The sequence below is a fragment of the Salmo trutta genome, chromosome 10, assembly GCF_901001165.1.
Source record: "Salmo trutta chromosome 10, fSalTru1.1, whole genome shotgun sequence".
NCBI lineage: Eukaryota > Metazoa > Chordata > Actinopteri > Salmoniformes > Salmonidae > Salmo > Salmo trutta.
In genome coordinates, this window is record NC_042966.1 from 7359571 (window position 1) to 7372902 (window position 13332).

A 13332-nucleotide genomic window follows, 5' to 3' on the forward strand; every position below is an offset into this window, starting at 1 on the left:
CTTGCGCAGACCTCCCTCCTTCTTCTTCACAAAAAAGACACTCGAGGAGGCGGGTGAAGTGGAGGACCGAATGTACCCCTGACGCAGGGGTTCGGAGACATAGGTTTCAATAGCCGCCGTCTCCACCTGTGACAGGGGATATACGTGACTCCTGGGAAGTGCAGCGTCTACCAGGAGATTTATCGCACAATCCCCCAGTCGATGGGGTGGTAATTGAGTCGCCTTCTTTTTGGAGAAAGCGAGAGCCAAATCGGCATATTCTGGGGGAATGCGCACGGTGGAGACCTGGTCTGGACTCTCCACCATAGTAGCACAAACGGAAACCCCTAAACACCTCCCTGAGCACTCTCGCGACCACCCCATGAGAGCCCTCTGTTGCCATGAAATGGTGGGGTCATGACGAGCTAACCAGGGAAGGCCTAGTACCACGGGAAACGCAGGAGAGTCAATGAGGAAGAGACTGATTCTCTCCTCGTGACCCCCCTGCGTCACCATGCCCAGGGTGATGGTAGCTTCCCTAATTACCCCGGACCCTAATGGTCGACTGTCCAGAGCGTGAACTGGGAAAGGCCTAACCTCTGGAACAATAGGAATCCCTAACCTATGGGCGAATGCTCTGTCGATAAAATTCCCAGCCGCGCCTGAATTGACGAGCGCCTTATGCTGGGAATGCGGGGAAAACTCAGGAAAGTAAACATGCACAAACAGGTGTACAACAGAGGACTCTGGATGAGAGTGGTGCATGCTCACCTGGGGCGACGCCAGAGTGCCCTGCCTGCTGCCTCAATCCTTAGAGGAACCAACCCAACACCGACCAGCAGTGTGACCTCTGCCGCCACAGATGGTACACGTGACACCCCTCCTCTGGCCTCCCTGAGCGCAGCACCTCCCAGCTCCATAGGCACCGGAGCGGTGGTGCTGAGAGAGGGAATCCACAGAGCCCTCTCTGGACGTCCGCGGATGACCAGCAGGTTATCCAACCGAATGGACAGCTCCACCAGCTGGTCGAAGGTGAGGGTGGTATCCCTGCAGGCCAACTCCCGACGGACATCCTTGGGCAGGCTGCAACGGTAGTGGTCGATAAGGGCCCTGTCGTTCCATCCCGCTCCTGCGGCCAGGGTCTGAAATTCCAGGGTCGAACTCCTGGGCACTCCTCGTCCCCTGCCTCAGGAGGAAAAGATGTTCACCCGCCGCTCTGCCCTTGGGCGGGTGGTCGTAGACTGCCCGGAAGCGGCGGGTAAACTCTGTGAAGTCGTCCAACGCCACATCTCCCTCACCCCACACGGCGTTAGCCCACTCCAGAGCTCTCCCTGAGAGGCACGAGACGAGGGCGGACACCCTCTCCCTTCCCGAGGGAGCCGGGTAAACGGTGCCCAGGTATAGGTCCAGCTGTAGCAGGAACCCCTGGCACCGTGCCGCCGTCCCATCATAATCCCCGGGAAGGGCGAGACGCATCTCACTGGGACCGGGTACAGGAGGGACGAGTAGTGGGAACCCCTGTTGTGCTGGTGGAGGCCCTGTCTCTCCCAGCGGTCCATGGTTTGGATGACTCGGTCCATCGCGACGCCGAGATGTTGTAGCATCGCTGCGTGTTCTCTGACGCGCTCCTTGACTCCTATACCCGGGGTACCTGCTCCTGCTGACTCCATGGTGTGGTGTGGAATTCTGTAAAGGGGTGCGTAACTGGTGGCAATGAAGTCAGATGCAGGAGAGCAGAACTAGGTAATAGCCGGAGCAGTTTAATTTCAAAACCAACGGCATAAAGAAATAACCAACATGGGTCCAAAACCTGACGCGCAGCAGTAAACATGTGCACAAGAACTTACAACAAACAATTCCACACCAAGACATGGGGGGGAACAGAGGATTAAATACACAACACTTAATGAGGGAAATGAGAACCAGGTGTGTAGGAAAACAAGATTAAACAAATGGAAAATGAAAAATGGATCGACGATGGCTAGAAGACCCGTGACGCCGACCGCCAAACGCCGCCCGAACAAGGAGAGGAACCGACTTCGGTGGAAGTCGTGACAGTGTGGGAGATTTCCGAGGTGTGTGTATGTGTGTCACCTGTAGTAAGTAAAACAAAGAACACAATTCCACTGTTAGAGTATGCTAAAAGCCTACTAAAAGAACAGTAAATATGACCCTGTCCTTTTCTCTCTGACCCCTAACCTGCCTGGTTTTAAAAGAGTTAAGAAATAGGTCTCACAGGACTGGATGACCTCACAGGTTCTGCTTGTCGTACTGGGTTTGTTTATGCTTTCAACAGGTCATTAAGATATTTGAAGTACTGTAGATGTGCAACTGATCAGAACACTGTGTGAATGTGAGTGAATGTTTGTAATCCATTTCAAATTCACAAAATTCTTTGCTTCTGCTGTAAGCTGCAAAATATTTTCCAAGATGTTGACTATGATGATTTATTACTGGCTACATACCACATAACAAACCATGAGCTTTAAGAATGACCATAGTGATCACTGTTTTACAGCCTGTGTTCATAATGGCTGCATAGTGAAACAACCTGTCCTGATTTGTCATCGACGCTTGCTAAAAAAACTTGAATGAGCAAGCCTTCCTTCATGAACTGGCCTCTGTAAAATGGTATATAATCAGCTTGATCCCTCTGTCGAAGACGGTTGGACTTCTTTTTTTTGTATTTTCAGTGGTATTGTTAACAAACACGCCCCCATAAAGAAAATTAGAATTAAAAACAGGTTCAGCCCCTGGTTCGACTGTGATCTTGCAGAGTTACTCCACCTCAAGAATTGCATTTGGCGAAAGGCTCGGCACACGCATATTCAGGCTGACTGGCTCTCGTTCAAGCAAATGAGAAATAAGTGCACTCAGGCTATCTGGAAGGCCAAAGTTAGTTACTTTAAGGAGCAGTTCTCTCTCTATGGGTCTAACCCCAAGAAGTTCTGGAAAACGGTTAAAGACCTGGAGAATAAACCCTCCTCCTCACAGCTGCCCATGTCCCTTAATGTTGATGATGCGGTTGTTACTGACAAGAAGCACATCGCTGAGCTCTTTAATCACCACTTCATTAAGTAAGGATTCCTATTTGAATCGGCCATGCCTCCTTGCCCGTCCATCTCTCACCCCTTCTAATGCGACTAGCCCCGACGCTTCTCCCTCTTTTTGTTTTAAACTGTTATAGGCCTATTTCTATTTTGCCCTGTTTATCAAAAGTGTTGGAAAAACTTGTCAATAATCAACTGACTGGCTTTCTTGATGTCTACTAGTATTCTCTCTGGTATGCAATCTGGTTTCCGCTTAGGTTATGGATGTGTCACTGCAACCTTAAAGGTCCTCAATGATGTCACCATTGCCCTTGATTCAAAGCAATGTTGTCCTGCTATTTTTATTGGCCAGATCTTTTGATACGGTAGACCAGGTATTCCCAAACTCCAAGGGGTACGCGCAATGCCGTCGGGGGGTATGCCAAATAAAAATGTGATTCACATTTTTCTTTAAATAAAAAAATTATATAAATATTCCAAAAAACAGTACATTTATATTTTATTATTTGGGTGAGTTCTTTTTCCTCGTCTGAGTAGCCTCGTTTCACTGCCAAAAATAAAATTAAACCATCTAGTGTTCAGTGAAATAACATAATATGAAATACAGGTAGCCTAGTCAAATAATTAATATCCAATCACACTCTCTCGCGGGAAACCTTCACTCTTGCGCAGACATTTAGAAATGAAACATGACAATTTGAAAAATAAGCCACAAGAGCGAGAATAAAGACAACTTTCACGTATTAAGACAAGTGTAAAAGCAACAGATACCATTAATAAGAAGGGGATAGAAGCGTCTTATATGGTGAGCTACCAACTGGCTAGGACAGGCAGGCCCCATACTATTGTGGAGGACTTAATTCTTCCTGCTGTCGCGGATATGGCTGGGAAAATGCTGGGGGAAAGGCCAAAAAAACTATACAGACAATGCCTTCATCAAACTACACTGTTTCACGACGCATCGGTGACATGGCAGGAGATGTTTTGGAACAATTACTGCTTAGCCTACAATCCAGTTAATTATATGCGTTACAGCTGGATGAGTCAACAGACGTGACGGGCCTGGCACAGCTCCTGGTATATGTCTGTTATGTTTATGGGGGTGTCAATTAAGAAGACATCCTCTTCTGGAAACCAGGACAACTTGAGAGGATAGTTTTAAAGTATTGGACAGCTTTGTGACATCAAATAGACTTTGGTGGTCAAGATGTGTTGGTATCTGTACTGATGGCGCAAAAGCCATGACAGGGAGACATAGTGGAGTGGTAATGCTTGTGCAAGTAGTTGCTCCTGACGCCACTTGGTTACACTGTAGCATCCACCGAAAGGATCTTGCTGCCAAGGGAATGCTTGACAGCTTGAAAGACGTTTTGGATACTACAGTGAAAATGGTTAACTTTGTTAAAGCAAGGCCCCTGAACTCTCGTGTATTTTCTCCATTATGCAATAATATGGTCAGTGACCATGCAAAGCTTTTACAACATACTGCTGGTGCTGGTTATCAAGGGGCAAAGTATTGACAGTTTTTTTATTGAGAGACGAGCTTAAACTCTTCTTTATTGACCATCATTTTCACTTGTCTGACCACTGGCATGATGACAAGTTTCTCGCCTGAATGATCTGAATCTAGGATTACAGGGACTCTCCACAACTATATTCAATGTGTGGGACAAAATTGAGGCTATGATTAAGAAGTTGGAGCTCTTTTCTGTCTGCATTAACAAGGACAACACACAGGTCTTTCCATCACTGTATGATTTTTTTGTGTGCATATGAACTCAAGCTTATGGACAATGTCAAATGTGATATAGCAAAGCACCTGAGTGAGCTGGGTGAACAATTACGCAGGTACTTCCCTGAAACGGACGACACAAACAACTGGATTCGTTATCCCTTTCATGTCCTGCCTCCAGTCCACTTACCGATATCTGAACAAGGGAGCCTGATCGAAATTGCAACAAGCGGTTCTGTGAAAATTTTATTTAATCAGAAGCCACTGCCAGATTTCTGGAAAGGGCTACGTTCAGAGTTTCTTGCCTTGGAAAATCGCACTGTTAAGACAATGATGCCCTTTGCAACCACGTACCTATGTGAGAGTAGATTCTCAGCCCTCACTGTCATTAAAACTAAATACAGACACAGACTGTGTGTGGAAAATGGTTTAAGACTGAGACTCTCTCCAATACAACCCCACACTGCAGAGTTATGTGCAACCTTTCAAGCACACCCTTCTCATTAACCTGTGGTGAGGTATTCACAATGTTTTATAAACAAATAAGGTTTTATATGTAAGATGGCTAAATAAAGAGCAAAATTATGGATTATTATTATATTATTATTTATGCCCTGGTCCTATAAGAGCTCTTTGTCACTTCCCACAAGCAGGGTTGTGACACAAACTCACACTCATTCTTATGTTTAATAAATGTATCATACATAGTGTGTGTGGCAGGCTTACAATGATGGCAAAAAAACAACATTTGAGAGTGCGCTGACCCTGGTGCTAGAGGGGGTACGCAGCTGGACGTTGAATATTTGAAGGGTACGGGTCTATAAAAAGTTTTGGAACCACTGCGGTAGACCATTCCATTCTTGTGGGCCGGCTAAAGAGTATTAGTGTCTCTGAGGGGTCTTTGGCCTGGTTTGCTAACTACCTCTCTCAAAGAGCGCAGTGTATAAAGCCAGAACATCTGCTGTCTCAGCCACTGCCTGTCACCAAGGTTGTACCCCAAGGCTCGATCCTAGGCCCCACGCTCTTCTCAATTTACATCAATAACATAGCTCAGGCAGTAGGACACGCTCTAATCCATTTATATACAGATGATACAGTCTTACACTTAGCTGGCCCCTACCCGTATTTTGTCTTAAACACTCTACAACAAAGCTTTCTTGGTGTCCAACAAGCTTTCCCTACCCTTAACCTTGTTCTGAACACCTCCAAAACAAAGATCATGTGGTTTGGTAAGAAGAATGCCCCTCTCTCCACAGGTGTGATTACTACCTCTGAGGGCTTAGAGCTTGAGGTAGTCACCTCATACAAGTACTTGGGAGTATGGCTAGACGGTACACTGTCCTTTTCTCAGCACATATCAAAGCTGCAGGCTAAAGTTAAATCTAGACTTGATTTCCTCTATCGCTCCTCTTTCACCCCAGTTGCCAAACTAACCCTGATTCAGATGACCATCCTACCTATGCTAGATTACAGAGACATAATTTATAGATCGGCAGGTAAGGGTGCCCTCGAGCGGCTAGATGTTCTTTACAATTCGGCTATCAGATTTGCCACCAATGCTCCTCATAGGACAGAGATGCACTCTATACTCCACTGTAAACTGGTCATCTCTGTATACCTGTCGCAAGACCCACTGGTTGATGCTTATTTATAAAACCCTCTCAGGCCTCACTCCCCCCTATCTGAGATATCTACTGTAGCCCTCATCGTCCACATACAACACCCATTCTGCCAGTCACATTCTGTTAAATGTCCCCAAAGCACACACATCCCTGGGTCTCTCGTCTTTTCAGATCGCTGCAGCCAGCGACTGGAACAAGCTGCAAACACTCAAACTGGACAGTTTTATCTCACTCTCTTCATTCAAAGACTCAATCATGGACACTCAGTTGTGGCTGCTTTGCGTGATGTATTGTTGTCTCTACCTTCTTGCCCTTTGAGCTGTTGTCTGTGCCCAATAATGCTTGTTCCATGTTTTGTGCTGCTACCATGTTGTGTTGCTACCATGTTCTTGTCATGTTGTGTTGCTACCATGCTGTGTTGTCGTGTGTTGCTGCCTTGCGATGTTGTTGTCTTTAGGTCTCTCTTTATGCAGTGTTGTCTCTCTTGTCATGATGTGTATTTTGTCCTATATTTATTTTTACATTTTTTAATCCCATCCCCGCAGGAGGCCTTTTGCCTTTTTGGTAGGCCGTCATTGTAAGTAAGAATTGTTCTTAACTGACTTGCCTAGTTAAATACAAGTTAAATAAATGCATGCGTGCGTGCGCACACACACGCACACGCACACGCACACACACACACACACACACACAGAAACAGCAGAGACAGGCTAATGACAAGTTTCCAAATTCCTGCGTTTTCTCTTAAAAAAAACGTATAGGAAACAGGTGTGCCTTGTTCACGTTTAACCTTATCTGATATACCTCACAGTGAGCATTGCCCTCTGGCCTCCAAATCCAAAAGAATAACCATAAAGTGTAATTATGTTGCACCATATTTCAAGACCCTCAAACCACTAACCAGCCCTTTGTGGCTTTTTTGGTGGTGTGTTCTTTTAGTCTGTTTGAGTATGTGATCACTAGCTCTTCAACCCGCAAGCAGTTCCTCTAACCGCTACTCGACATAAGAGAGGCCTGTTCAAACAAACTTAACCGTGGGGGATATTGCATGTACTGTACTGTTTGATTATCACTTCAAAACCAGCCCATTCCAACTGTACTGGGGAGGGGAGAAACTTGGTTTGTGTGGATCAACAGTACAAATTATACAATTGCAAATACTGTACATAAATACTGTACATTTGAACAGGGTTCAATAAGCTAATCATAGGTTTAAGGTCTCCAGTCCTTATTTGGGAAATTCCTCGGCAGTTAAGGTTTCTGAGGCTGAATATTCCAAAAAGGCACAGTCTGTGAAAAAGAAGCAGCACTGCTGCAGTTGCCCACAGTCGGGCTGCTGCTTTTAGTTCACGTGAGGTTGGAGTGGGGGCCACATACAAAAAGTGCTCCTTTCAGATAGTGGAGTACAGGGGTTAGCTGGGACCATGGAGGGTTTTCGGGCATAGCTTTCTGTTTGTGGAACAGAGAACTGGTTAGAGCACAGTCACAGCTGGAAAAACATCGACCTGGAGCTTTAACAACTACATTTAGGGAGGCCCAGTGAGGCCACTCTTTTACTTCTACAGTAAAAGTATAAGAAGAGGACGACAGAACTACAGAAATACTGACAGTTATGTACAGTGTACTGGGTATGACTAAGTGGATAGCCATCATCAGAAGTAGTCATCGATCTGCATTGTAATCCAAACTATAACAACTTTCTGCCCGACAAATCATTTTAACTGGCTTTATAGCAGTCAGTCCATTAAGAATTAGGATACAGCAAGCTCATAATGGACTTAATGAAGCATCACTCTTCCTTCCCAAAATAAACAGGAAATGTACTGGTACATACCCATGAAGCATCCAGTACTGCAGAAGAGGCTGAAGAAGCAACTCTCCGGGGGCTGGGTCCCACACTTACTGCAATGGAAACAGAGGGATCAGTTAGTGTCTGAACCTTTTGGCACTGAAACAGACCCGGACATGTTTCCCCCTGGGGAAGAGTCTGGCAGAGACAACAGACCACCTCATGTAGATGGGTAACATGGTGAGCAGATTCTCAGGCACACAGTTGAGAATATATTGGCTGCATCTCAGTACTCTCAAGAGACTTCCTTTTCTCGTCTGCTTTCCTGTACATGCACTCATTATGTTGAAGTCCTAGCAGGTGTCCACCGCATTGCATTCACTTATCCTGGGTTTTCAGATCAGTGCAGATGAGGGGAAGAAGACAAGGAGAGGAAGTCAGTTTAGATTATTAAGGAATGTCAAGAACATTGAGAAAACCCAAACATAGGATAAACACAATCTCACCTTCCCACACACAGGTAAAAACATTCCACAGTATGAAACACTGACCAGCGCACAGAAACCCAGTCACTCACAGACTTAATATATAGCACCTGTAAAAGGTGCGAGCACAACACTTCTTGTTGACATTCTACAAGTCAATATAATGACATTTCAAAGGCTCATGGAGGATCAACTTAACAAAACGTTTCACTTCCTGCCAGAGGGCAGAGGTCTCATCCTCATTGACAGAGATTTCTGTTCAAGGCTGGCAAGTGTGGGCATATTTCTTTCTCTCTCTCCCACACACACTGTACAACTTTTATGTAATTTCAACAGTAGAAATAGGGTAGAATGCACAGTAAAATACCGTCAATGTGTTTTACTGCTGTAGATTGCACTGCATTATGGATAATTGTTGAACTACTGTTGAATTACTGCATCTTTTCTTGCCTAACAAACTAGCTGACTAACATTTACTTACTAGCTAGTAAGCTAGCTCAAGTTGACACAAGCTATTTCGGTTTGCTCTTAATTGCTCATAAATATATTTTGTATTTGTATTTAAGGCAGCAGCTACTCTTCCTGAGGTCCAATTACACACAATAAAACAATACATAACACATTATTACACACTACTCTACCATAACATATCTACAACACAAAATCAATAATACAGCAAAACAACAATATTAAAATGTATGTGCGTGTTTTAGCATGTGTTTGCGAATGCTGTGTGTGCGCCTGTGTGTTTCTTCACAGTCCAATCTCTCCTCCACCCTGAGCCAGGAGAGATTGACATGCATATTAACAATGCTGCCTCTCCGTGTACATCTAAGGGCCAGCCATGCTGCTTTGTTCTGTCTCTCTTTGTGGCACTTGACCATATGACTGGACAGTAGTCCAGGTGCGACAAAACTAGGGCCTGTAGTACTTGTTTTGTTGATAGCGATGTCAAGAAAGCAGAGCAGCGCTTTATTATGGAAAGACCTTTCCCCATCTTAGCTACCATTGCATCAATATCTTTTGACCACTTCAGTTTACAATCCAGGCTTACACCAAGCAGTTTAGTCTCCTCAACTTGCTCAATTTCCACATTATTTATTACAAGACTAAGTTCAGGTTTAGGGTTTAGTGAATGATTTGTCCCAAGTACAATGATTTTAGTTTTTTATATATTTAGGACCAGGTATTTTCTTGCCACCCATTCTGAAACTGACTGCAGCTCTTTGTTAAGTGTTGCAGTGATTTCACTTGCTGTTGTAGCTGACATGTACAGTTTTGAGTCATCAGCATACATAGACACACAGGCTTTACTCAGTGTCTTTGGCAGGTCATTAGTAAAGATTGAAAAAAGTGAGGGCCTAGACAACTGCCCTGGGGAATGCCTGACTCTACCTGGATTAGGTTGGAGAGGCTTCCATTAAAGAACACCCTCTGTGTTATGTTAGACGGGTAACTCTCGATCCACAATATAGCAGCGGACGTAAAGCCATAACACATACATTATTCTGGCAGCAGATTATGACGATAAAATCAAAAGCAGCACTGAGGTGTAACAAAACAGCTCCCACAATCTTATTATTATTATCATCAATTTCAATTTCATTTGTGTAAGTTCCTTACAGTAAGTTCCTTACATGTTCAATGCCCTTCCCATGAGCATGCTGAAAATCTGTTGTTAATTTGTTTACTGTGAAATAGCATTGCATCTGGTCAAACACCATTTTTTCTAAAAGTTCACTAAGGGTTTGTAACAGGCTGATTGGTCGGTTGTTTGATCCAGGTGCTTTGATATTCTTGGGTAGCGGAATGACTTTTACTTCCCTGCAGTCCTGAGGAAACACACTTTCCTGTAGGCTTAGATTGAAGAGATGGCAAATAGGAATGGTAATATAGTCCGCTATCATCCTCAGTCATTTTCCATTCAAGTTGTCAGAGCCAGGTGGTTTGTCATTGTTGAGATATATATATTTTTTCTTTCACTTCTACCACACTAACTTTACATAATTCAAAATTACAATGCTTGCACTTCATCATTTGGTCAGTTATGTATAAATGTGTAGGTTCAGAATTGGTTGTTGTCATGCCTAAATTTGCTAATCTTGCCAATGAAAAAAAACCATTGAAGCACTTGGCAATATCAGTGAGTTTCGTGATGAACCATCTGATTCAATGAATGATGTATCCGAGTTCGCCTTTTGGCCAAAATTGAATTTAAGGTGCTCCAAAGCTTTTTACTATCATTCTTTGTATAATATATTTTTGTTTCATAGTAGTTTCTTCTTCTTTTTGTTAAGTTTAGTCACGTGATTTCTAAATTTACAGTACCTTTGCCAATTGGCTGTCCAGCTAGATTTATTTGCTATTCCTTTTGCCTCGTCCCTCTCAACCTTATAAGCAATTTCATAAATGCTTCAAGTGCAGCATCAGGATGTTCCTTTTAACACACATAAGACCACCAAATATTTTTTACAATCACATCTTCAACATAGGAATCATTGCAAAACCTCTTGTATGATCGCTTATACACTATTTTAGGTCCAATCTTTGGAACTGTGGTTTTCCTTGATATGGCTATTATATTATGATCACTACATCCGATGGTTGTGGATATTACTTTAGAACAGATTTCTGCAGCATTAATAAAGGTGTGGTCAATACAAGTGGATAATTTAGCTCCTGTTCTGTTTATAAATACCCTGGTAGGTAGATTTTTTTCCTTTGACCTTTATTTATACAGGTTTTTCTCATTGAGATAACATCTCTTTTCCAAGAGAGACCTGGTCCAATAGCAGCAGGAGGAACAACGTTTCAGACAAAACAACTTACATACACTAACACAACATTAAACAAAACTATAAACACATATGCAGTACAACAATTACATATTACGTTAAAATACACAAAAGTCTTGACTAAAAAAACAGCTTTCCTAAAGACAATTACACTTTTCTATGATATATAATTGATAACCTGAACCAGGTTGCAGGCACTGGTTACAGTTTGAAGCTTTTTCTTGAGTGGACAGCTTGATGAAAGCCAGTCAATATTTAGGTCACCCAGAAAATATACCTCTCTGTTGATATAAGATAGATTATCAAGCATCTCCAACATATTATCCAGATACTGACTCTTAGCACTTGGTGGTCTATAGCAACTTCTCACAAGAATAGGCTTTAGGTGAGGCAGGTGAACCTGTAGCCATATTACTTCAACAGCATTCGACATGAGATACTCTCTAAGCTTTACAGCAGTGGTCACCAACGAGTCGAGGCATTCCTAGTCAATCACCAAACATTTCTGTAGAAAAGCCAATGATTAAGGCAAAAAGGCTTGCGCTCCTTTTTTAAAATCTTGTGTTGCGCTGTAGGCGGTAGGTGCACTTGATTCAGAAGCCCTGCACTACGGGTAGGCAAACTGTTCCCATTTCGAACCATTTAATTTGTCTGAAAAGTCAAACTCTGCCTACCCGGCTGACCGGGAGATCTGTGGCTAAATCCAGTGTGTCTACTGTGCTGGCCAATAGGATAGGTCAAATCACCATGCCTACTGTATCTACAGCTTCCACTACCCCGTCTATTTTAGTATCGAGGAGTAGGCCTATTTCACACACCGACCGGCAGTGTGACCTCTGCGGCCACAGATGGTGCACGTGAAGGAACCTCCTCTGGTCTCCCTGAGCGCAGCACCTCCGAGCTGCATGGGTATCGAAGCGGTGGTGCTGGGGGATGGAACCGACAGATCCCGTTCTGGACGTCCGCGGGTAGCCAGCAGGTTGTCCAGCCGAATGGACAGGTCCACCAGCTGGTCAAAGGTGAGGATGGTGTCCCTGCAGGCCAACTCCCGACGGACATCCTCGCGCAAACTGCAGCAATAGTGGTTGATCAGGGCCCTGTCGTTCCATCCCGCACCGGCGGCCAGGGTCTGAAAGTCCATCGCGAACTCCTGGGCGCTCCTCGTCCCCTGCCTCAGGTGGAAGAGACATTCACCGCCGCTCTACCCTCAGGCGGGTGGTCGAAGACGGTGAAATCCTCAAAGTGGTCCAGCGCCGCATCTCCTTCTCCCCACACAGCGTTGGCCCACTCCAGAGATTTCCCCGAGAGGCACGAGACGAGGGAAGACACCCTCTCATGGCCCAAGGGAGCCGGGTGAATGGTCGCCAGGTATAAATCCAGCTGCAGCAGGAAACCCTGGCAGTGTGAGGCCGTCCCATCGTACTCCTTGGGAAGTGTGAGACAAATCCCACTGGAACCGGGTGCGGAGGGGGTGAGTAGTGGAGACCCCTGTTGTGCTGGTGGGGGCACTGGAGGGACTCTCTGTCTCTCCCAGCAGTCCATCGTCTGGACTACGCGGTCCATGGCGACGCCGAGATGGTGAAGCATCACCGCGTGCTTCTGGACACGCTCCTCAACTCCGCTACCAGGGGTACCTGCTCCTGCTGACTCCATCATTCCGGCGTGGAATTCTGTAAAGGAGTGTGTAACTGGCTGCAGGGAAGTCAGGCGCAGGAGAGCAGAAATGGGTAGCAAATGGAGCCCTTTATTGAGGCGAACAAAACACAGCACTCAGAAAACTCACACGGGTTACAATAACCCGGCGCAAACCAGCCTGGAGTACACATACATTTACACATAACAATTCCATACATAGACATCGGGGGAAACAGATGGTAATA

General features: G+C 44.9%; 1 protein-coding gene across 1 annotated transcript in view; it reads right to left on the reverse strand.

Moving 5' to 3' along the window:
* LOC115200788 (transmembrane protein 150A-like) overlaps positions 1–13108 on the reverse strand; it is a 31774-nt gene extending 18666 nt beyond the window's left edge. Inside the window, exons 1-2 of the mRNA XM_029763926.1 lie at positions 12765–13108; positions 8218–8285 (exon numbers count right to left, since the gene is read on the reverse strand). Of these exons, the coding sequence (XP_029619786.1) occupies positions 8218–8285; positions 12765–13108 (412 nt within the window). The remainder of the gene's footprint in view (positions 1–8217; positions 8286–12764) is intronic.
* Positions 13109–13332: the final 224 nt, after the last annotated feature.